General features: G+C 41.0%; 1 protein-coding gene across 2 annotated transcripts in view; it reads right to left on the reverse strand.

Moving 5' to 3' along the window:
* wscd2 (WSC domain containing 2) overlaps positions 1-23,302 on the reverse strand; it is a 32,718-nt gene extending 9,416 nt beyond the window's left edge. The window contains exons 1-4 of one of the 2 annotated variants that reach the window (XM_054610854.1): positions 22,968-23,302; positions 14,084-14,200; positions 4,895-5,801; positions 1,131-1,245 (exon numbers count right to left, since the gene is read on the reverse strand). In XM_054610854.1, coding sequence (XP_054466829.1) covers positions 1,131-1,245; positions 4,895-5,285 — 506 coding nt within the window. In that variant the 5' untranslated portion in view covers positions 5,286-5,801; positions 14,084-14,200; positions 22,968-23,302. The remainder of the gene's footprint in view (positions 1-1,130; positions 1,246-4,894; positions 5,802-14,083; positions 14,201-22,967) is intronic. The other variant, XM_054610853.1, reaches the window with a different exon arrangement.
* Positions 23,303-26,119: the final 2,817 nt, after the last annotated feature.

Consider the following 26,119-nt stretch of genomic DNA (forward strand, 5'->3'; position numbering starts at 1 on the left):
GGAAACGGGAGACAAATGGATCATAGGAGCAGAGACATAAAGGCCTTCAAAACTGGAGCATACATAACTGTTGTTTGTGTTTTAACCTCGTACAAACTGCAGGTTTGGATTGGATTTGTATGCTAATACGAAAAATTTAGATTATAGCGTAAACAGCACCAGTTTTGGGAGGCCTTCCCAGAAGTTTGGATAGGTATTTGATCCAATTCAGCCAGAAGAAAATAAATGAAGTTGAGCATTGATGTTGGTCTTGCTCACAGTCGGCTCTCCTATTCAATCATCAAATACGTTAGATACACTGCTGGACTATTAACCAGGCAAATCAGGCAGCTACCACCGAACCAAAGAACTGGTTTCACGCCCTTGAAACCAGGCTTTTCAAAAGATAGTGTCCAATCTGTGTGGCTAAAATAAGCAGCCTAATTTCTTAGAAAAATTGCATGCACATGGACAAAAAAGAGAAACAGGCTTGTGGGTGATTCCATGTGCAAAGAATGAGACAATAAAACAAAATGTGACTTAAAGTGTTAACAATGTATCGCCTTTTGCACGTGGGATAAATTGATTGCATCTCAAGAGCTTCATTTGTTTTCATCAGTGTGTGGGCAATTTTCCTATGAAAGGGGGCGAATGTGGCTAGTGGTAGAGCGGGTATGTGATTCTTTAGTGGATGTTTTCAACTATGATAAAACCGATGAATGACATTACAGTCTCACCCTGAGGCACATTTAATGGCTGTCCTGGAGCTTTCGATCATATCACATACTCTTCATAAGCAGATGCATTCTGCCCAGTTGTCATGGTGTTGAAATACATAGATGTTAAAATTGAAACTCAAAAACTGGGAAAACTCAAGAATGTGATATGACCGAAAGCTCCCGGACAGGACATTATTTTGCACATCAGTATATATGCTGATGTTAATATATGTGACAGGTCTGTATTAGTAATCAACCATTGGATCTATGATTCTGGTTCCAAACACCACACATGACACATTTTAACCACTGCCAGGGGTTGTTAGTTTCCATATCAGCTCTACTTTTATTTACCAGTCTGACTGGTAGTAGAAATAGAAAAGAGAGGATATCTATTGGAGGAGTGTTTCTTCTTGTTTGCTGCTGTCATACCTTTCTGCACAGTTGTCCTGGCAACGAAATACAGTCATTTTTTTGTAGTCAAAAAAGGAAACTCCTCTCAGCGCTCTTTTCTGTGTGTCATCGATGTAGCAGCCGATATACTTTGCTGAAAAAGAGAAAACATACATGTTAGTTATAGAGAAAGACGGACACAATAAAACAAATATATGACGTTTGCTTCAGTTCCGACAACACATTTAATTTAAGAAACAGCCACAAAACAGGCAAAGGTGAAAAGTGTCCACAACAGTATCTTCCTCCAAGGCCACACAGTCTAGTAACGGAGCACATGAGGAGGCAAAGTGGGGCAGAATCTTTATTTATTTATGAAGACACACATCCCCTTCTAGTGGCTTGTAACTGTAACTGTCATCTCTCTGCATTTTTCCAGTAGTGTGTGGGGGTTGGGCTTCAGTGCACCTCTGCAGAGGGATATTGCAACAGCTTCTTCCTTCTCATTAAAACACTGTCTCTGTTTAACTGAGCCGCACAGGCTCCACTATACCTTTAACAAACATCTCACCATCTGTTCTGTGCCATTACCCATCTGAGCCTCTGATGATGGCTGAAAGAGTCCTAGTCCTCCGCGTTACTTTAATTGGTGTGGACTAAAGACCTGCATTTGTGCAGCATGTGGTGTGCTGCAGGACTCAGCTGTAATCTTCCTCCTAACTATTGTTGAGCTGGAAAATAATCTGCTTTATGATGAAAGGAAACGCTGATTTAAATTAAGCTGGAGCCTTATTTTGAATGCTGTATTTCTGCTTAGTATGACATGAGGGTTAAAGATAAAACAGCGCAAGCTCCCTATGATGTATTTTATTCTTTCTATAAGCAATGCATCGTATTACCTGTTTTATTCTTTCTACAAACAAACGTTCCACAATAACTTCCCTGTATCTGGTGGGTCACATTAATAAATGTTCAGCTGTATTTTATCCTCTGTCCACTCCTTCAATTTTCACTTCACTACAGTATGCTTCTGTGCCATTGCACCACACAGTGCAAATGTGTTTGTATGCTGCGGTCTGCATCTTATGCTCCAGTATCCCCTCCAAATTAAATCCAGAGCCAGTGAGAATGAGTGCATTTGCAGTGAGAGGAGAGGAGAGGAAAGAAAAAAAAAACAGCAGAGTAAAGAATGGAGCTGGATGTATGGGAGCAAACGGATGCTTTGAAGCTGCTAATTACTCCATCATCACTTTCTGCTGCAGTCCTGTGAGCTTAGTGTTTCTGGACAGGAGGGGAGGAAGAGGACCGAGCCAGACTATCAGATAACCCAAAGCCTCAATAGACATTGTAAACATGTTTGCTTTCTTGGCCTTGAATTGGAAAAAAATAGCTCAGCAATGCACTGGAAAAAACATTGGTATTTAATACTCTCTTATGCGCAGCGAGGTACTGAACTGTGACTCATCGTTTTTGTAAAAGAATCACTTATTTGTTTTCTCTTCTGGCTTCACTCTCTTCAGGCTCAGAGAGGTTGGAGTTTGTCCCAGAGTAGAGTGAGATACAAATCAGGAAAGCTGCCTCCACATTTTGTCACAACGCTAACACAAATGGAGCAGCAGACTCTCACACTTGGTTTTCATATTCATGGGCAGTTTATATTCTCCACCTGCCCGCACTGCACCCTGGAGGGAAACCAGAAACCCACATGACCACAATGGACTTGTAGTGAAGATTTATGGCGTTGTGGATATGAATAAATAGAAACACCCGAATAGATTGTGTGGAGTCTGGTCTAGATGTTAACTGCTGAACTTTCTGGTGGGATAATAACTTGAAACATTTACTCAGGTGCTGTACTCACCTATGATTTTGAGTCGTACTCGTACTTTAGCATTTGTTATTTTATGCTTCTTTTTTTCTACTCCACTACATGGCAGGGAGAAATATTGTAAATTATACTTACCAATTCATGTATTTGACAAGTTACTTACAGATTTTACAAAACATGTCACCAGTTTTTCGAAATATGATGCATTTATAGATTAAACTGTCCAACGTACTGCTTTAGGGCAAATTATATACAGTCACAATTTGTAACATAGCAGATTTACATTGTTGTATTGCTGCCCTTTACTAAAGCAAAGTATCTGAATAATTATTTGACCTCTAAGTGGGGAAAGGCCTTTTGCATGCAACCTGCAAAGCTTTAGTTATTTCTGTTGGCGGACTGGAAAGGAAATGTGATCGGTAGAATGTTTTAAGTGTCTAAACACCTGCGGTGGAAAGTAACTAAGTACATTTACTCGAGTAATGTACTTAAACTACAATATGTTGCTATATCCATTTTAAACCTCTATTTCACTACATTTCAGAGAAATATTTTGTATTCTACTATTCTACTCCACTACATTAATCTGGCACCTATAGAGTCTAGCTAAAATTAAGATTTAAAAGACAAGACACGTGATCAATTTGTGAAACAGCCAAATAGTATATACAAATATATGGTATTCTGAATGGGTGCTTTAAGTACATGTTGATGAGGACACTTTGAATGAGGGCATTTAACAGAGTATTTTAATAATTTGATATCAATCCTTAATTAACACATCAGAGTACTTCTTCTTCCACAACTCCTAAACATTATTTTCTCCATGAATAGGAGTCTGGCTCTACTATCACAGGAGGGTTTTCTTGAATACATGTTGGAGGAATCCACGGTTAGACTTTGTTTTTAATAATTTATACGTAATCCAATAGTGCAGAGTGTTTGACAGGGTAACAATAGCCAAGAGGAGAAAGAGAGAAGTGAGTCAGGTGTAAATGATATCCTCTTATCAGCTCATTTGATCATGTTTCATTTGGAAAGGAATAAGTAAGCAGGATATTCGTGCCATCCAAGGTCAGAGACGTCGGATCAGTCAGACACTTCCTGTCCTCACTCCAGTGTTTTCAAAACATTTTTGTGACTTGATAAGATGTCACATAACAGTCAGGAGTTTATATGTAAACGGTTTCTGTCAGCATTATGTAATCCCACAGTTATAAAAAAAAGCGAGACAAAACCATAAATCGTATGATAATGAAGTTATATAGATGTTGCGGTTGTGTAGCAGCCGAACATGTGCCGAGCGGCACAGAGCCAAAGCTGCAGCTGAAGCTCTGTGGGTTAGACCCTTGAAGGATTCACTCTGAGACGAGACAGAGGACTTAATCATAATCATCATCTCACTCCACTCTGAAGAGATTCCCTACATGACCAATTACAACTTGAAAATTATCAGTCATTAAGATGATGCTGTTTGTAATTAGAGATTACTTTGGATCAATTTCATATTAACATAAAGTGCTGCCTGTGTGTTTGCCAGCGAATGTGCATTACAAATCAGCCCGAAATAAAATGTCCTACATTCTTACAATTTGTTAAATTCTCATTAGCAACTATGACACAAAACAATGGCTTATTATAATAAATGTTCTAATTATCTTACGCAAGAATCCAGTAGTAAACACTGGGTAGTCATTAATGTTGCAACATTGCAACTGCTGGCACATATTGTGATTATTCCCTCATCTAAAATTCATTTATTATACCAGTAAATTCTATTTATGCTTTAATGATCTGCTTAAGTGAGCACTGCATTGAATTAATGTATTTCTTTTGATAGATTTCTTTATGTGGGAAAAAGCCTAGGGCAAATTACAATCATGTTTTATATTTATCTTTTGTTGAATTTGTAAAATTGTCAGCTGAAAACAAAACCATTGCAACAGTATAGTAAAGTATTGTTTGTATAACCCACCTCTTCCATTGTCCACATCTTTGGCACTGCGTCCTTTAAGGGCTCGGTTCCAGTTGTTGGTGTAGTCTCCCCCCCTTCGCACCGTCTCCTGGCCCTCCTGTCTGGCCTTTTTCATCCACGGAGGGCCATACCTCCGTCCAGACCTGCGGGTTTCTTTAAACACTCGACTCATGATGCCAAGCCCCCGGGCGTCTGACATTGAAGTACGGCCTCCCATATCTGAAGCTACCACAGCGTTTCGGCCGCCTCTGGCCCCGGGGCCGCTGTCCCCCACGAAGCCAGAGTGCAGGAAGACGAGGCTCCCGGCGGTCAGGTAGAGCAGGATGAGGGAAAAGAATCGGACAGGTTTCCTGCGGAAATAGCGCTGTATCTTCAGCAGAGGCTTGGCCATGCTGGCTCCCTCTGCCACTTAGACACACTGTCCCAGTGATGAAAACTCATAAAGCAGAAGAATCAACACCAGCTGTCCCCGTTTTCACCACACAAAATGAAGAAAAAGTTGGCTAAAGTGTCTTTAATCCTGTATGAAGGTCCTCCGAACAATAGCATGACTATTCCCTCATGTGAGCCTCTTCAGTCTCATGAGGAAGAGGCTTTACACCTGTGCACTGTGCTGCTCTGTCGATCAAGTCCACGTGAGAGCCTCTCTGCCTTCCCCGCTGACAGTTCAGCCCTGAGAGCCGGCTCTGGGGCCACGGCATGAAAGTTGAGTGGCTCAGAGTGAAAGATGATCCCTCAACACCGCTCTCACTCCGGTTATCAGCCTTCAGAGATGCCACACCAGCACCACGGAGAGGCACTTTCTCCCACGCTGTGAAGAAGGACGTTTTATTTACAGGCTGAGCTGAGATCCTTTTGCCTTGTTGAGGGCCGGCTATTCACTGAGAGAGAGGGCGTGACTCTCCATCTGCAATAAAGACACACACACAAAAAAGAAATGCACACCTGAGTAAGTTTTATCGCACATGGAAAAGGAGAAATAACATGAGCAGGTTAAGAAGGAAGGATGGAGTCGGTGCATCACCTTCAAGGCAATACATCAGCCTTATAAAGCTGTTGTTAGAGGGAATCACAAGTTAAACTGTCATATTCTGTCAAACTCATTAACCAGAATACAATTTGGTACGGAGATTCATTTGATTAATTTCCCAGGCCTTTGGTTGAGGATTTATCTGAAAAAAACAGAACCAAACCTCGGCCCTGTAGCATTTTCCCTGATGGGACTAATGTCTGCTTGAATTGAAGAGAATTAAAAACATTATTCCAGATGATCTAAGGTGATGATGATTTGTGCGAATGTTTGACCGGAAAAGAGCAAAAAGGCTCACTTGATCACTTGTTGGTTTTTTTTTGGGTCATTCGTTAAATCTTGAGCGTACACTGTCATGGTTACGCTCACTGTCAGCGTGCGTGCGTGCGACTCATTGGCTTCCCCTGCTTTAGGCCGACGGCACATGTGAAGATAGCAATGTTATTTTGACCGGCTCTTAGAGTTTAAGTAGCTTGGTTGAATTTTGCGTATTCTTGACCTGCTGTAAGTTTGTAGTTGGCTTTTAAAAAAAATAACTTATGACTGTTAATGTAAATTGTGTAGAGTCGTAGACATGAAAATGGTTTGAAGCATGTGACAACATCTTACACATTGCAATTGATGATTTTACACTGGTGAATTGCATTTTGTTTTTCTGGCTGAATCCCGACTTCCCGAATTCTCGGCAGCGTCTCTCAAAGGAGTCTCTGTTCTGGGACGAGCCCGGTAGGCTACATTGGAAGATGTAACGCCACACTCCTCAGGGTCAGGGAATTTTCCAGAACACTCAAAGGAACACTCGCCCTTGTGGCTCTCTCTGTCTGCCCGAGACAAATCTGTAGAATACTTGTCACCTGAAACTTCAATGGCCCAACAGACCCCCTTGGCTTTCCGCCCCCTCTACTTTTCCCTGAGGTAGTCTGGGAAGAGGCAGGGACCCTCAAGGAGAAATGGATCACATTCTGATCATGTGCTTGAACCAAAGACAATCCACATACTGTCTGACTTTGTCTCTGTATCTTGATCTGTACTTTGTCTGCATTTTAATTATTCAGTATTTTGTTCGTTTTAGGATCATATCACTTTACCTGAGGGTGTTGCAGCTGACGTGTCAAAGAACACAAAGTAAATCATATTAGTGGGGTTCACACTCAGGACATGGAAGATATGAAAGAGTCTCTTTGTCTAGCCTTCATTTCCAAATAACAATGTCTTAGAAAGAAATCTGGTGTCTCATGCTGGTACAAGAACACTCGCAAAAAACGTAGAAATATCTTTTAAAGAATTTATACCCTTTATTGCCAAAGGTTAGATGAGAAGATATACTGCACACTTATTGCTGTACGTTATATATAAAGGCGGCAGCTGGTTAGCTTGCTTAGCACAAAGACTGTAAACAGTTAGTCTTGCTGGCATGGATTAAAAAACAAAACCTTTTAAAGTTAACTAATTACTAGAAAATGTTCTGTCTCGTTTATATACGCAAACAGAAATGTAAAAAAAAAGACGATTGTGGTGTTTTATATTCAGTATTTTGCTCCTCGTCAACAGAGATATGATCCATATTTCAGGCTGAACGATACAGTAACTATCAAACAATTGAGACTTTGTTTCAAACCCAATCATTTGTTTGCCTTGGAGTAATTACATCATATCGAGGTAGGTTTGCTATAGGGTTACCAGGCCTAAATAGAAAAATAAAACTGGATATTTCAATACTCCTCTCTCAGTGACCAGGGCAACAGTATTCTGAAAATGTTTGGCGGCCTCTTGCATGGGATATAAATCCCTTGGCTGTGTGAGCACAGGCCGTGGTGTGGTGGTTTAAGAGGCTCAGCAGATGGAGAAAATGACAAGTACAAGTGACACCTCCCGACTCGGCCTCTCATGTACGCTGCAACAGGCCCACCCACAGGTTAATTACTGCCGTTAATATTTCATCCTCCTAGTTACAAAAATGAAATTGAACTCGTGGCTAATTTGCAGGTTCAAATTACAGTAACAAGAGCGGGGATGGACTCTTGCTGCAATGTATATATTAGTCATATTGTTTGAGGGTAAAATAAATGAGTCAAAACTGTGACACAGTAGGCACAGCGTTGCTTTGAGCTAAACACTAACAACGGCATGCTAACATGCTCACAATGACAATGCTAACATGCGGATGTTTAGCAATTATAATGTTTAACGTATGACAAAAATGTCATTAGCTTTTTAGGCCATAAACCAAAGTTTTGGATGAATTCAAATGTGCACTTGATGGCGCCAGATGGAAAGTTAAGAGATTACCAAATCCATCCTATAAATGTTTTGATATTTAATTAAAAAACACAAATATGTAGGTATTGCTGGCACTCGGGGAAAAGTCAGTGTGTTTTCAAAGTCATGTGTATATGAGATGTTTCAGTCTGGACCAAAGTGGTGGACAGAGCGACTTACAGACAAACATTTCCATCCGTAGAGTCTGACGCTAACGTGGCTTAAATTCCCAGAGTCATGCCTTCACATTCAAGCTTCACATACTGCAAGTCTGTGCCAATTACATTTCACATCATTCACATTTACTGTAGAGCTAAAAACAGGTATCTTGGATACCAATCAGGTGTGAAACAGACGGACAGATGGAGAGGAAATGCAACAGACAGTAGTAGGGGGTGCAGAGGTCTTTCTGCCAAATCACGGCAATTACTCAAGTGGAGCCGACATGAACCCACTGACTGACCATTAATTCACATTCATATTAAATGAGCCAGCAAATATTTAATCAGAGCGGATTTAGGGGGGGGAAACGTCAAAGTTAATCTTTGTAGCGCGGGCCGAGAGACAGCTCAGCTTGTGCTGCAGGCAAATGGCTCGACAAGTCAGACCATAAATATTCTTCATATCTGTCCTGGGACTCATTGACCGGGGGGGCAGGGCTGAGCAAGAAAGAGCTGTGGTCAACTCTGTGACACCTCTCGAGTTCAGAGACAACACCAGCACGGACAACTGGTATGCTCAACAAACGAGCCGCCGCCTGACCTTTAGAACAATTCTGGTACGACAAAGAGACAGTAAAAAACTTCTCAAAGTGTGATTGTGCATTTTTGTTTTGTAGTTTGAAGGAAAGAAACTTCCAAGAAAAGATGTAAAAAGACAATAGATGCATGTTTCTGATTTGAACTCTGTAGAGGTTGAATATTTGGGAGTAGGATGTTTTGACATGATAGAAGCAGATAAAACATTGTTACTTGGTTCTGCAGATGTAATCAATTTCCATCGCTTCCCCTGCCAAAAAAGCCATTCTTTTCACTCCAACGTGGGTGAGGTTTTCGGTCAAATCACGCCAGCTGAATTAAATTAGTGCCGTAGTTTAAGGTGGGTTTTCCTGCTGTGTTTTCCCAGTGGTAAAAGTTAGAAAAATATAGGAAAATATATGTGTGGTGAAATCTCAGTGAAGTCCACAGTAAAATTAACACTGATAGTCATTAATAGTGGGCTTCTACAGGAAGAAACACACATTATTGTGTTAGAAATGGTCAGTGTCATCAGTGGCAGGAAGAAGAGCTTATCAGGTACACCAGCAATATTGGGAAAGGAAACCATTTGAGTCATTGTTCTTTTGTCCAACTCCCTGTTTGTGTTATGTGCACACGCACTCAACTGTAAGTCCCATCCTGTAAAAGTACTGCACTGTAACATACTTTCATTTCTTCAGCAGCAGAAGGGTTAACAGTGTTGGCTGACCCTCCCCTCACCCTGGGGCCTGTCTTTCCGCTCCCCTGGTGTGTTTGGCCTGCCAGTGCGCATTAGCCGTGTTTGTCAAATCAAATCAAACTAAAGATCACATTCCTCCCCCGGTGATAACACTGGCCGTGCTTGCATTCAAGTTTACACAGATTATTCCTCGTCATCCTACTTGAAAAGTTGCCTGGTGCCTCATTACCATGAGGTCCATGAGAAAACTCACGGCCAGCAAGAAGGTTGTCGAAGAGCATCACTGAATGAGGATTTAAAATGTGTTCAGGAATAAAACAAAAGAATGTAGTAAAGATTTTTGAAGAAAAAGACTTAAATTCACACGTAAAACTGAGAAAGCTCAAGTAAACCAGTAAGATGCCAAACTCTTGCTGCTCTGCAGAACAGATTGAAGCTGCTCATGACCTCTGAAAACTGGAGTGTGAACATGACTACTTTGAATAACAACATCGCTCTGCCGGAGCTGTGTTTTTTTTTTGACTTAGGGTTTGGCAAATGTTTCTGTGGTATGTGCTACAGTTTTGGCTTCCCATTTTCATGTCAGCCATTCTAATTAAACTTGTGTTTGATCTCAGCGTGTGCTCGCATTAGTGATTGGCTCAATGCCCAAAACACTTAATTACTGGTGGCCACTCAAAAGGAAGCTCAACAGCAAAGATGTTTGGAAGAATCTCCGTACAGTGGAAGATTATACAAAGCTATGAAAGCAGTTTTAAGCTCCTGACAAGCTTTTGGCTACAAATTGTTTCTTTTTATGAATATGAACCATTTACTGCAGAGGACACCCTCCTCTGAAGTGCCACTTCACATTCCCTGTGACAAAATGTCTAATAATAGGGTTCCACTATATGCCTTGCACTTTTTGGTATGTATCAGTTGGCTATATGTGACTACAACATCTGTCTGAAATCTGTCAGGAGGTCTTGAAAATGTGGAACAAACGTGAGATAAAAGTAGACAAATCAGTGCTGTAATGAGTGTAGACAAGCTGCAGATTGGTGGTTAGACATCCAGTGCCCCCACGCTCTTTTTATTAACCTCTCATTAATGGCCTGCTGAGAGGTTGATGATTCAAGATGTTAATGAAAATGTCTTACTTTTCATTTTAAATGTATTACCAGTGTGGATTGATTTTATAAAATGTATTAATTTATTATATGTAACAGTATTATGTAACAGTATTATTCTATCTTTATTTTGTTGTATAGTATGTGTATTTATTGTCTGTGTAGTTGTATAGTATGTGTATTTATTGTCTGTGTCTGTGTAGTTGTATAGTATGTGTATTTATTGTCTGTGTAGTTGTATTGTGTAGTTGTATAGTATGTGTATTTATTGTCTGTGTCTGTGTAGTTGTATAGTATGTGTATTTATTGTCTGTGTAGCTGTATGTATAGTATGTGTATTTATTGTCTGTGTAGTTGTATAGTATGTGTATTTATTGTCTGTGTAGTTGTATAGTATGTGTATTTATTGTCTGTGTAGTTGTAGTTGTATAATATGTGTATTTATTGTCTGTGTCTGTAGCTGTATAGTATGTGTATTTATTGTCTGTGTAGTTGTATAGTATGTGTATTTATTGTTGTATTTAGTATGTGTATTTATTGTCTGTGTCTGTGTAGTTGAGCTGCTGCAACACTTGAATTTCCCCCATGGGGATCAATAAAGGAATATAATAATAATATTACGTAATTCCTGCCAGGTTTGGTATGAACAAAAGAGACTTTAAAAATCAGACAACTGAATTGTCTGACAGTAGAAAAGTATGTATAAATGGTAAATATGTGGTATAAAGTCCCAAACCATCAAAGGTTTACAGTATAAACATTTGGCTGGTTTGTTGTTTGTACTTCTTTTTAATTCCTTCAGCAGCTGAGAAGACAATCATTACTTAAGGACGAGATGGGAATGTTGTATGTAGCAAGGGAGTACCCAGATGGTCTTTAAAACCCTTTTTCTACCAAAATCAGTGTGTATATACATGTTTATTGAACACAAGAACACCCGCTAAAAATAGGCAATAGACTCCTTTAATTGCAAGTAGAGAAGTTTGTCACGGTCGACGTCATGGGTGCATTGGCCGATAATAAAACAGGGACTACTTTTTTGTCCCGGGAATGAATGCTGATTGTAACGTTTCCCACTAAAAACAAAAGCCAGGTGTTAGTTGGTGTAAGTGTGTTTTTGTGCAGTGAAAAGGGGACTTTAGAGAGTATATATAAATATATATAGTTAATAATTGGTATTTACTTTTTCTAAATGCGGTCAACGTACACCGATAGATCCTGTGTGGCAGAAATCATGAGATTTGGCCCTTTGTGTTGTGTGGTTTGAATTTTCATGTTTGTTTTATTTGTACAAAATTTGAGATGACAGGCAGCTACTCAAGAGATCTATTGCTGTCATGAAACGATCGCTGTGTTTAGCCCTGTTGGTTACGCTCTCCCAAAAGGTTTGGTATTGTAGAGGTTGAACAGACCAATCACAGTTATGGTTTTTAAGTGAACCCTATGAAGCTTAAAAAAATAAGCCGATGATGGCAGGGAAAAAGCTCTTTGTAATCCTGATGATACTCAGTGGTCCATTAAGCTCAGTGGCAACCTTTTATTCTAAAAGAGAAGAGGTAAATTAAAGGGTCTAAAAATAATGTAATCCTGTTCTTTGACTGGTGCACAGTAGCGTTAAGCTGCGGCATTGTAACTGAGTGACTGATGATCATCATTTTCAATAGTACAAGTTGATAAGCAACTGACATAGTCGGAAAGAAAATGGGGCGGAAGGAATGAACGCTCCATGGTGACTGTGGACACAAAGCAGTTCTAATATAGGAATGAGCAGAAAGACAAAAACTGAACAAGTCATTTGCACAAAATCAGGATTAACACTTATTATTCTACTTGTAGACTGTTTGGTCTGTTTGTAAATCTAAGAGAAAGAAAAACATGAAAGGAGAGAGAACGTCTACTATTTAATGGAGAGATGTGCTACAAAATAATCTTTGATGGTTATGGGAAAGACATGGATGTGTCACGCAGCTCCAAACAGAGAGAAATATCCCAGATTGCTGCTGTGTGAGCTTCAGACCAGCCCTCAGTAGCTGCCACTCCCAGATCCCAGTGGGCCACACGGATGGACATTTGAGAAACAATCACTTGAATCAGTCCTCTCTAATGGCTTCATAAAAGAAGTAATTATTCTGCAGCCGGGAGGCGCTGTCAATGGGAGATCAAATGATGTCTTCCACTATCCAACCTTAACAAAGCTCTTCATTCAGGGCCTTACAGAATATCTGCAGCTCAGTTTTTTTTCAAGGAGGAAAAGAGCTTTTCCCTCCTTTTCTTCTCCCACCTTCACTAAGCACAGACGATCTCTCTGCTTTAATTAAAAGTGAATTCTCCCGGCTCAGTTCTGCTGCAAATCTCAGTCTTCTCTGCTTGAATAGGCTTAAGAGGGGATTGTAGTGGCGGGGGGGTGGGTCGGTGCCTTTGAGTGGAACTTGAGGCAATTTTCAACATCACATCATTAAGTTAAAGTTTGAAAGCACAACAGAGGCAATCAACATGCAGCTGAGAAATACAGTTAATCATTAACTGAGAATCGGCCACTTTCTTTTTCCATGTTGGACAGTCGGGAAAGAGTGGGCGTTTGGCTCAGTTATATTTGGATCAACCTCCTATTTAATATTTTGAACATTAATGTCACTCAGTATTTACTATTTCTGAGCTTGAACACCTGTTCTGTTAAACAAGAGGCCAGGAAAACATATCTTCTCTCCGCCATGTAAATGTTGAGTACATGTTTGAGGTTTTGGTGTAGGTGTTTCCCCCACCTCCAGCTTTTATGCTAGGCTAAGCTAACAACGTCCGGACTGTACTTAGGTCAGTGGAAACATTATCGTCTTTCAAGTTGATTTGGAGAACTTGTAAGCAAACAGTTAATTCTCTACAAATCTGTAACATCACTTACAGGGCAACATTAGCATTCATTTGAAATTGTGTTTCTGGACAGCTGGTGTAAAAAATGTTTTGGTCTCCACCAACTTGTGATACAAATATCTTTTTAGCTAATAAATGCTCCTCTATGTTCACCAGCTGGTTCTTATTCATCATTCATCATTACAAGCGATCACTCTCACATTACACATAGACATTTGATCCATTGGTAATATAAAAGACACTTAACCCCAAATTGCTCCCGAAGGCTTGCCATCGGTGTGGACTGGATGTTGCATGAATGTTAGTTGTTAGAATCTGATGGTGGCACCTTGCATGGTAGCCTGTCATCAGTGTGTGAATGGGTGAATGATATGTAATATACTACTGATTGCTTTGGATAAAAGCGTCTGCTAAATGACTGTAATGTAATGTAATGTAATGTAATAAAATATTCATTAGTGCAGCTTTAACAGAAAAATATTTTACCGAGATGAACACTGCAGCATCCTACAGTTGTATAATAACCATGTTGTTGGGTGGACCTTATTCACGGAGGAAGATCTTGACACAACTGTCCTTCTGCATCACACAGCTTCTTCTGCTCTGTTGGGCAAAGTAAGAGCAGAAAAACAGAGCTGAGTGCTCAGCGGTGCAGTGAGAGGGGAGACAGACCCTCTACACATTCAAGCTCCTGTGTCAACGAGCTCACACTGTCCTTAAGCAAGAAGCTCAATCCAAAGGCACCAACTCTAACAGTAAATGTGAGCTTCAGAGGCACCGAAGACAGTTGGGGCGAAATGCGATTGTGCCAGGGAGGCTGGTAGCGTTTGAAGTTATCAGTATTGAAAAAATCTCACTTCCCCTTTGCTTCAGTCCACTATTTCCTTTTAGAAAACCACAGTGTGGTCTCACAGACTAATCTTACAAAGCTGAATCCATTTTCAGCTAGAAAAAGTCATTGCACTTGCCTCGTTGATTCATTGCATTTTTCAGCTTTAATATATTGGCCAACGTCTATCCTTGATAAGTAAATATGTCTGCAAAAAAGAGGATTAGAGAGGCTACTAAAGATGTTGTCTGGAATAAAGGGCTGATCCTGCCCACAGCACCACATGCTGGGATCACTTCAGACAATACAAGATCCTGAAACTGCATGTTGCTGTCTCAGCATGAAGCACAGGAGGTATTCAGGAAAACAGTCAAGGTTTTTTTGCTTTTTATTTCTTATTATATTATTTCCGTCTGTCTGTGCGCAGACTTTACACAGAGATGATGATAATAATAATAATAATAATAATAATAATAATAATAATAATAATAATAATAATAATAATAATAATAATAAAAATGATGATGATAATACTAATAATGTTATTTATAGAGCACTTTTAAAGCCATAAGCACACAGCAGTCCTGAGGGGGCTGTTTGGACAGAACGGTGTGAGGAGCTCAGTTATGTACTCTAGTGCCAGATCATTCAGAGCCTTATTTGTGATAAAAGCACTTTAAAATGGCCTCTAAAACAGACTAGATTACAATGCAGTGAAGCCAAAATTGTTGTGATGTGTGAGAATCGCTTTGTTTCGGTCAATAGTGTAGCTGCGGAATTTTAAACAATTTGGAGCTGCTCCGTTTGTTTGTTTAGACAAGTGAACAAAGCATTACAGTAATCAGGGCTGGGGGATATAAGGGCATGTATAATGTTTTCTTAGTGTTGCTGAAGATAGAACTAATCTAATTTTGGAGATATTCTTCCATTGATAAAACACAACTGGACTCTATTCCAGGTTGCTCCAGGCTCAAGTTGCTTTCTAGGATAACACCCAGATTTTTTGTGGCTGACTTCATGTTGGGAGTGAGGGGGCCAAGGAGAGGCTGTAATTGTTTTAAGATAGCGTTGCAATCGTGCAAGATGCAGTCACAAACCTTTACAGTTACTTAAGGTCAAAATTAAGCCTGGATTCAGGATGGGTGTGTTCCGAGCGAGAGCACCGGAAGTAAGGAGGAAGGAAGTGGGGAAGTGCCCCCCTGCACTTTACCCATCTGGCATGATTTGCCGTCGTGTCACCCACCGCATGATACCCCGTAGTTTGATTCGACTTAACATTCTGTGGTGTGTAGTTTAATCTCTAAAAATGCGAAATATTTTATTTGCAAGTACATTTTACGTACTTGGGTACTTTCCACCACTGACTTACACCGCACCAGACTGGAATCCATGTCACAAAAGGATGTGTTTTATAAACGCTTGTTGCAAATGTGCATCTGCTTCCTCACCAGATTGTAATGAAATAGTTGTAAGTTCTTTAAGCAGAAATCAACCACAAAAAGAGCAAGGGGTCCCAATTTTTTCACAGACTGTAGCCTCAACAGAACAGAGTATAATGCAGCCAAAACACATGTTTTGAGTCATGAAACAACTCGGTTTTTTTCACCACTAGAAAAATATACTCTTGCTATTAGTATGCAGGCAATACTGCTTTCACCACCAACACAAACAACCCACAGCAGAATCGAAAGCACTTGATGAGAATGCTTGTGGAGTCGGGGAAATGAACACTAAGTGAAATGAAGCAAGATAAGACGATGGAGGGAAGTAGAGAACTTTACCACAAAAGAATCTCCGACATCGTCACAGACTGATACTTTATTTTCCTTTTATTAAAAGGAGAATGAAAGGATGGCATGAGAGCAGTCAGCTCCTCTGCCACTCTGAGTGTTGGTGGACACAACCTATTTAGCTGTTTTCTGACGAGCTCTTCAATGTGCACAGTCACGCAGGGCAGCAGGCTGGGTGCACTGGTCTGGATGCATTCATCTAAAGTACATGGAGTCTGTATGTAGAAGGGTGCTCTGTACGCACGTCTCGCAAAAGTGTGCACTGAACCGTGGGCCTCATCAGCATCACGCAAATCAGCCTGTAAAGGTCGAGCAGCACCAGAGGCCTGCTGTCAACATTTCTTCTTCAATTAAATATGAACGTCATTAGAAACCTTGTTGCTCATATGTCATATATTTTTAGTCAACTATTGTTGTTGTTGTTAACATGTTGTCATTACTTCCTCTTTCTTGGTACCATCAGCTCTACATGAAATGGCAATTCCATGACGGAGCAAATAAACATGTATTTTAAGTCTGGACTAAAACTAGGTGGGGTTAATGGAAATTTAAGCCAAATTTTGAAGTAATGGGAGTACAACTTTTGCATGATTGCAGCTTGATTCTCTTGAATTGAAATATATACATATTGAAGTCTACAAACGAGGCTTTGAATGTATAAGTGTGTATACGCATGTGTGAATACAATATGTGTATATACAGACATGTTCCCTGCTCCTTATTTGAGCTACATGTTTTAGTCTGTTTGTTAGTTTGTTTTTTAACCACGTTAGACGGAGCAATGTGTCCGACCTAACTTAGGGGAAATATATATAATCAGTAGCCATTATGAATACTATTGTTGATAATGTACTCACTGCAGGGCTTCAGTAACACACAATAATATTAATGATTATAATAATTTTCCAGAATGTGAAAATGTTATCATCAGTTATCACATGGTGCTAAAACCTGAAGGAAATTGAGAAAGGGTCACTTCTGCAATGATGGAAAGGTTACATATATGTGTGTACACAGGGGTAGCACTATAGTGTTGGCTTTAAATGTGCCCATCTTATATGTGTGTGGGTAGAAGTAGAAATGGGTAAAGTGTCTGGGGATTCAGGCTTTCTGGCAGCTGCCTGCTTTGGGCTTGCAGTAAGGAGCGAGCCTCAGTGCTGCTGCCTCTCCTAAGATGAATAAAATATGAACAGCATGCAGCTCTGTTTCTCCATTGCTCTGATGCAACATGGACAACATCTCTGAAGCAACAGAAGAATGACTCTTAAGGTTTAAAGAGTGTTTACGACTCTGTGTGTGTGTGTGTGTGTGTGTGTGTGTGTGTGTGTGTGTGTGTGTGTGTGTGTGTGTGTGTGTGTGTGTGTGTGTGTGTGTGTGTGTGTGTGTGTGTGTGTGTGTGTGTGTGTGTAAGAAACAGAAACAGAAATCTCTGAAATTACAGAGCGACCATGATATCCTTATTTTTGTAAAAGAATACCTAAACTTCAGTCCAACGTGATTATTGTTACTTTTACCTAAAGGGTCAGTTCAATTATGTCCAAAAAATATATTTTCGCAGTTCCCTGTAGAGGCCTCTTGCCATGCAGATAGTTGGCTTTATGTGCTCAGGCTTTGACTTTCATTCTCTGAAACTTAAAGGGGCTCTTTCTTCAGTGGAAAGCAGTGCCAAAGAAAATGTTTCTCAGCGAGGTCTGTGGATTTTCCTGAGAAACTGAGACATTTATGGAAAGACCTTTTTTCAATTCTGTCAGCAACCCAAACAAAATTCCCCACACCTCAATTCAATTGGAGTGAAGGCAGAAGTTTCAGAGGCAGATATCTCAAAACTTCAGCAGATTAAACTGAAACTATCTGCGTGGATAGATCACAGTACTCATAAGTGAATGAACTGACCCTTTAAGCTTCATTTAGTAAAGAAAAGAGTATTGCTCCTCTGATTATGAACTTAAGTATAGTGTTATAGTCACAATCAGCAGGAACCTTCCAGCTTCGACTGGCTGACATGACGATCCTCCATCAAACCAGTCAGTTGTAACACCTGAGTATCTGCACTGCCCCTTAGCAAATAAGTAGAGCCGAAAAAAATGAAATGGTTAGAGTTTCCACTACTCAGAATTGAAGTGGTATGAAACACAGACAGAACACAGAGAAAAAGGGAGAGTGAGCTTAATCATCAACAGTTCTAGTACAATTTGTCATTTACAGATGCACAGCCTCTCCGTGTTTTTATTGGTGGTGAATTATTTTTGGAACAATTCCATGAAGCCGTTCCCTCTGTTGGAGAGGTGCTTGAGCCCTTCTCCTAGTTCTGCGGTGGTGCGTCAGACAAAAAATAAGGTTGGGCAACACTACATTCGAGGGTCCAAAACAGCAAATGGTGCTGCCTGTGTCGTGACTTCAGTCTAACAGTTCCGTCAGACCACGTTCAAGTTGCTGCGCTTGACTGAGGAGAGGGCTGAACCGGGAGTCAGTGAGGCGCTGAGCGGGAGCTCGAGCTGAGTCATCCAAACCCTCGAGCAACCTGGGAAAGACATCTGCACAGCCACACAGGGAGAGAGCGAAGGTGATGAGGGTTGACAAGGCGTGGTACCGGGACTTGTGGCTGACCAGGCGTGCTTCATTTACTGCATGTGATAGTTCCTAACATCACGGCCAACCTGGGCCGCTCCTCTGACAGATGGAGGATATTAGTGTCGCAGAGGAGCTCAAGTGTGCGCTCTGCTTGCTGCCAGATCAGAAAAGTAGCTGATAAGGGGATAGACTTAGGCGCTCATCCCGCTTGCTGCTGGAAATTAATGGAACAACATGTAAGGCTGAGTGTAAGAATAATAAGCCCTTACTTAAAGTGTGTATAAATAGACGATGCTTGGTTACTGTTGCACATCTTGCACAGGAAATCCCAGTAGATGCAATTACTGAGAAAAACACTATCATGTAAATGTGCTGCTGTTTACCCTGTAATGACAAACTCCCAACAGGAAATAAGCAAAAGTAGTTTATCTGTTAAAAGGTTTGAATATTCTGTTATTCCGTGACAATCACAGCGGTGGAGGGGCTGAACAGAGGGATGCACATCTTGATTTGGCCGAGTGCTTCATTTCACAGCAACCTGACAAATTTCTCTGGCAAGTGTGAGAGCCCAATTAGGTCCGGGCACACTGAATGGAGATCTGAAGCCTCTGCAGACACTGACTGCACAGCTGACAGACCCAGGGGGGGCTCCACCCATTCTGACTCTGTATCACATTGGGGCGCCTGCTGCTGTATCGCAGTATTGTTGGGACAGGGCTTATCAAAACCTCCTGACGTCCTCTTTTAAGCAAAAAGCCTGTCTAAATCTTCATAATGCAGTCTGGATTCGGATTGATGTGTTTTCACGGATCAACTAACACAGCTTGAAGACCACAGGGCCGCTCACTTGATATAATATCTACTTTACCGACCTAATAGAGCTTTAAAAAGTATTCTTTAAATGTTGCTGTCAATAAATAGTGCATTCATAGCCATTAAAATGATCTGTAATCTTTATTCCTACTTTATTCAGTTTTCTTCAAGCTATTAGGAAATAAATAAATTTAATGTGGGCACTCTTTTAGGAGTATAAATGGTGCTTTTAGTTTGAGTCAAGCTAACAGACTAACACACAGGCAGCGCTCTTTTTTAAAGGCTCGTCTGTTGCCAGGTCACAGCTCTGTTGGTGCAGCAGGTACAGAAAACAGAGCCCAGCTCTTTAACGCCAACAAAAGCCTTTTTGTGAGGCGGGGATCAAGTTGAAGAAAGGACAAGGGGGTCTGCTACTCGAGGTGAGCAATTACAGTGGTGATGTGCTAATCTCGGTGACTGGCCCTAACTCAAGGTCGGCCGTGGACCACAGAGAATGTAGCTTTTTATTCACTGTTTTCTCCTTATCATCTGCTCCTTGTCTCCTTTTTTCCATTTTCTCCAATGCTGTTACACTCTCTTCCCCCGTCTTCGCTCCTCAAGCCTGATGTCTCCTCTGAGCCGTTTCACTCCATTTCAGGCCTCAAATTAGCCTTGGTTGGATTAAACAACAGTCGTGTCCTCAGCAGGGTGCCTGTCTCTGTCTGAGAGAAAAGTCTGAACAGCAGGTCTGAGTTCAAAAATATAATTGGCTATTTAGGTTTTCTTCAGCCATTGAATTATTCATGGAAAACGAAGGTGTTTGTTTTTTACTGTAGATGGACTTTAATATGACGTATTTTTTTGGCTGTGTTGTGTCTGAATTATTGGTTTGAGTCTGAGTTTGAGCCATTTAAGTTGATATGTGTGAACAAAACCTATAGACTCAGTTAAAAGTTTAGGTTTTTGGTTCCGTCTCCTACCCAGTGTTTCCTTACCCCCTGTCTGGGCGGTGATTATCTAAATACGTCTGCCGGACGAGGTGCTGTTAATAATCCTCCTATAAGCTGAAAATCTGGCTGAGATGCGCATGCAACAAGGCTGACCCACTCCTCAGATCTGTGTGGCCGTAACACAGATTTAAAGATGATCCTCTTTCAAAAACATCTTTTCTTTCAAGGAAGAGCAAAATAAGTTATTCCAAGCCGTAATAAATTAAGGCGTTTTCTTGGTGTTTCACACCAATAAAAATAGAATTTGAAGCAACTTAGTGTGAACGGCTATTCTGCTTTTGAACGTCATACACTAAAAAACAGTTTGAAACTTTCAGCACGTCTTTGGCGAAGACAGCAGAGTGTTTAACACCAAGCTATTTTTGTAGGCGCTCTAATGAGGATCTTGACATCCTTTTCTTGATGGTGATATATCAGGAGCAAGTACACCAGTCAACCTACACACAGCTCACACTGCACCAGTGGTACTGTGCATGTAATGGTGGCTAACGCGAGCATGCAAACTGTAGGTTTTCCTGTCAGTTCCTCTGGCGATCTTCAAAGCCTGCAGGCCATTGGATATGATCCATGTCTCGTCCCTGAGAGGTCGCCAAGGGGATGACGAGATCAGCTCTGGAGGAATTCAAAGCCTTCTCATTCTGTTGCTGGCCACCTCGCCGTTACAATAGACACTTCATATCTGAGCCACTTTCTGAAATTCCACATCAAATTTACCAAAACATCTTTCTATAAGATAAATCTTATCGGTGCAATAGATTAAACTGACAGTCAATTCCATTGCTGCGACATTGACCCTGATTGTTCACTAAAGCAACAGCAGAAGTGGGAACAGCCCCCTCTCATATGTACAAATATGTTTCTCAGTTGTTGGCATATTCATCTGACGTCTGTTCACTTCTGCCTCAGGGAGGACTGAGCTCGCGGGACCGCTCAGCCGCTGTTAGCAACAATAGATCTTTGTGATTTCATTTTTTTAATTAGCGTCCACAGATTTCTGCCATTTCTGCTCAAACCCCATTATGTGATGTGTTAGAGACTCGCATTGTCAGAGGGTGAAATCAGAATTAGAGCTTTGATTTTTATTTCACAGTGACGTTCATGGTATTGATCAGTTCTGCTTGGTCTAGATTCAGGAGCAATGAACTGAGTGCTGCGCTGCCATAACAAGAGGTCTGTCCTGCTCTATGCTTTCCATTTACTGTCATGCCAAGTGCTGAAATAGCAGCAGCATGAGCAATTAGTGCCGTTCATGAATTGATTTTAACAGCATAGTGATCAATCTCATCAACCACTATGTTCTTTTTCTTCCACTTCACACTGGGCGGCCAGCTCAATACAGTGATCTACAGTACACAGAGGTCATCAGAAACAATGAAGGGAAGAGCAGGCTACTGAATTTGCATAATTTCCTTTAAACCATTTATAGTTACCCTTTAAGTAAAAATGCTTGCACAGCTGAGGATAAATATTATTATATATATTATTGATTCATCTGCATAAATTGTTGATGTTTTTTTTCTAAAGCATGTCTGAAAATAGGGAAATATGCCTTTTATAATTTGTCTTGTTTTACAAAAACAGAAAAGCAGTGTTCCTCACATCTGAAAGCTGGAACCAGAGATAGTTTAAACTAGAACTAAATGAAAGGTGGAAATGCAGGCTGTTGTGACCTGTTTATTATTTGCAGCTCTGGGTTAAAAATTTGCAGTAGTGCTCTAATGAAACTTCACACATTATGGGGAAAAGGAAGTTGTTCAGACTTTGTGCAACAAACCAACCGTGCACCTGGTTAGAGACTAATGCATTTCTACCGCCCGCTGAACATGATAATGTATTTGAGTAGAGAGCAGGGACTCCTTCACGTCTTTTACACAGCAGCATGCAAATGTCACAGCAAAATATCAAGAAAAACCTCTCAACTGGATTAGCCAACAAGTCCAATAAACATAATAATATATTTAGATTGTTCTCTGTAGTGTACGGATCAGATTAGGCCACCAACTCTATCCCTCAGGTATTTGTATCACCTGAGGCTCAGTCTATTCAAAGCATTCGGCCTTTCAATAGACGAAGCTAACTGCTGTTAAGGTTCAGGTTTGTCTTTAACTATTTGGTATTCAAATGCCAGTGATCATTCAAAAACTGTCAAGATACTAAAACACATTTCGGACAACTGATTTCTGGGATTGTTGAAATGGTTTATACCTTAAAGATGTAAACCAGCAGTTATCTTAGTTATGTAGTGATTCCAGATACAGACTTCTGTACCACCACAAATAAAAACAAACCTTTGCACACATTTTAAAGAACTCTATGACATTAAATCTTTCAGTTCTGAGTTCTCATCAAATCCAATGTGTGTAGTGACTTCTCCTTACCTTAAACACGAGTCAAGGGGAAGCTTCAGCAGATGGTTTGATGCAGTTCACAAGACGCAACTCAGCCGAGGATCTCTCAGGCTCTGACATGATGTTTCATCTCCACGATCATGCTCTCTGGTCACCTGCTTCTTCTGTGCTTTCCTCCGCAGTTTGCCAATCTCATTATCTCTCGCAGCCACTTGAGTGCTGCTCAATAATGCACTGTGCGGTACTGCAGATCAACCTACGCGCTTCTGTCTTTCAGCCGGAGAAGGAGGGAGTAAGGTGAACGACCGTGTAGGCTCAGCGGTCCACACGGTCCTCTCCTCGTTTCACTCTCTGCAGTCAGCTGGTCAACGCGTAGACGTGATGCAGGCGGAGGAGCGACCTGTCTTCTCTGCCGACTGTCCGGTGTGAGGGGAGGCTGTCTGACGCTGCTCCCACACGGACCAACAGCACTGCCTGCTGTACTTAAAGAGACACAGCAGAGCACCCAGGGGTGCTTTCGGGGTGACACTGTGTCTGCTAACAGGGCCATTTTTAGTTTGCCTGATTTGATTGGCACCATGATGGTCAGCTTTCATCTCTCTTTAAAGTACAAATAATCACAAAATCTTTCTAAAGCATTCAAATACTGTTGATTTGAAAAGGAAAGTTACATTACATTATATTACATTACAGTCATTTAGCAGACGCTTTTATGACTTACAAAGTGTATTCAACATAGGTATTCAAGAGAACTACTAGTCACCAGAAGTCATAAGTGCATCTCCTTTCTTAAACAAGCATCTCAAAGTATAAGCCAGAGCAAAAGTATAGTGCAGAGGCAGATTACTACGAAAACAATAATTGCAACAGACTAATCCCAATATAGTAAGTGCTACAAACTACTACGAATAGGATAAGTGCAGTAAACAAATACAAATTCAATAAGTGAACTGATACGAATACAGTAACAGCAATGAAAAGTGCCATAAGTGCTACGAGGAAGTTGAACCAATGTGAAGTCCTACCGGTGCACTGTATAAGGCTCTCTGTTGGAACCTGATGTTTGCAGTAACAGCAATGAAAAGTGGTAATACAAACAGATGTGCTGCAGCAATACTAGTGATAGTATGTGGCGTAGTGGAGAGCAAGGTAGTTCTCCAATCAGAGGGTCGGTGGTTCGATACCCGGCTTCGGCAGTCGATGTGTCCTTGGGAAAGACACTTAACCCCAAGTTGCTCCTGAAGGCTTGCCATCGGTGTGGACTGGATGTTGCATGAATGTTAGTTAGAGTCTGATGGTGGCACCTTGCATGGTAGCCTGTCATCAGTGTGTGAATGGGTGAATGATATGTAATATACTACTGATTGTAAGTCGCTTTGGATAAAAGCGTCTGCTAAATGACTGTAATGTAAATGTAAATGTAACCAATGTGAAGTCCTACCGGTGCACTGTATATGGCTCTCTGTTGGAACCTGATGTTTGCAGTAACAGCAATGAAAAGTGGTAATACAAACAGATGTGCTGCAGCAATACTAGTGATATTAATAACAGTAGGCTCAGGGTTAGTTTAGAGTGCAGCTTGACCCTGGTTATGGAGAAGAGACACGCTATCATTTAATGTAATAATGCACCTCTAGTAATAATACAGGACAATATACTGTATCCTTGCACAAACGATGTACAGAATATAAGCATGGCCCTAGTTTTTATTTCAGTTCAATGATTTTGTTTATGTCTTTTCATATACCTCTTGAGGGACCTTACATAAAACTCACTAGTGGTTAAACATGGTGCCCCCATGTTTAAAACAGTAGAGAATATGTGATGCAGTGCCATATAGGCTGCCCTACATGCTAAAAAACGTTCTGCATACCAGTGCCCACATGCAGCTGGTGCCCTTTTTATTTAGGCCCCTGCTGATCGGACAACCAAAGTCTGCTACTGCTGAAATACTGCTCACTGTTTGAGATATGTGTGTTAATAGCGTCCGTAGATTCCTATACAGAGCTATGAGATAAATGAATACATGTACTCACGCTCACTTCTGCCTCTCTCTGAGCCAAACATGTCATAAACACCACACCACTGTCACATTTGATTAACTTAAGAGGTTTCTTTTTTTGCTTGCTCTGCATTTTCATTTTAATCCTGATTTCTGCTTCACCCCTCTCAAACCCACGTCCAGATGTTCAGCTGTTGTGCATTTCCCTGCTGCACGCAGTTCGTGGTGATCATCCATTCTGTTTTACTGCAAATCTCCTTGTGTGTAAACTGTGTGCTTTAATCAGTTTTATCGTTCTGTCCCTGACAGCCACGGCTGTTAAATCGATGGCTTAGAGCAACTGCATTACACAGATCTTTTAAAGGGCATGTACACAAATAGACATTCACATGCAAGCAGAATAGATAGTGTACAGTGAGGTTAGAGCCTCCAGGGCACCTGGCTGGTGTGTTTTTGAGAAACTGGCTCTTACAAAAAGATCAAGTTTTAATGAAAGACTGTTGTGGGTTTGTCTCACCTGTGAGGTAGCCTGCTTAGTCCCTTCCAGCTCCATCACCTGCAGTTTGAGTAGCCACTCAGTTATTACAAGATTAAGGCTGGTCTGGCTTTAAGGGATGTTGTGCTGACACAACAGAGGATGACTCTGCATATTTCAGCGGCTTCAATTCATGGTTTGGTTGCTGTCTGTGCTGTCTGTGCTGTCTGTCCCCGGTAGCGCTGTCACCTACAATTATTCTCATCTACATGGTGACTCAGCAACGGACTCCAACTAAGAAGGACACTCTTGAAATCACCAGTGTGCAGCAGTGATATTACTCATGCTGAATCAGGCAGACATGAAGGGACAGCAGCCAAACAATAGAATCCTAAAACTCCAGGCGGTTAACTGAGGAAGTCTAACTAAACTGCTGAGTGTTGCACATAGATGCGAAACATCTCTCCTATTTTAAGTTGTGTTTTTTTTCTTTTTCTCAAGGATATAAACACACATGCATTCATTGTTTGAGGTCAAGAGTGGGGAGTAAATCATGTGATGCAAGAGATAAAACTCCAGGCCAACTAACCCACATACATCTGCATCACAAGCCAGCAGTTGCTCCATTGTGCGTATATTGCGTTGGCCTGTGCATGACCACCACTGGATTATCTCCCCGTCAGATGCAGAGGACAGAAGTAAATA

Source organism: Anoplopoma fimbria, chromosome 13, assembly GCF_027596085.1.
Source record: "Anoplopoma fimbria isolate UVic2021 breed Golden Eagle Sablefish chromosome 13, Afim_UVic_2022, whole genome shotgun sequence".
In the NCBI taxonomy this organism is placed as follows: Eukaryota; Metazoa; Chordata; class Actinopteri; order Perciformes; family Anoplopomatidae; genus Anoplopoma; species Anoplopoma fimbria.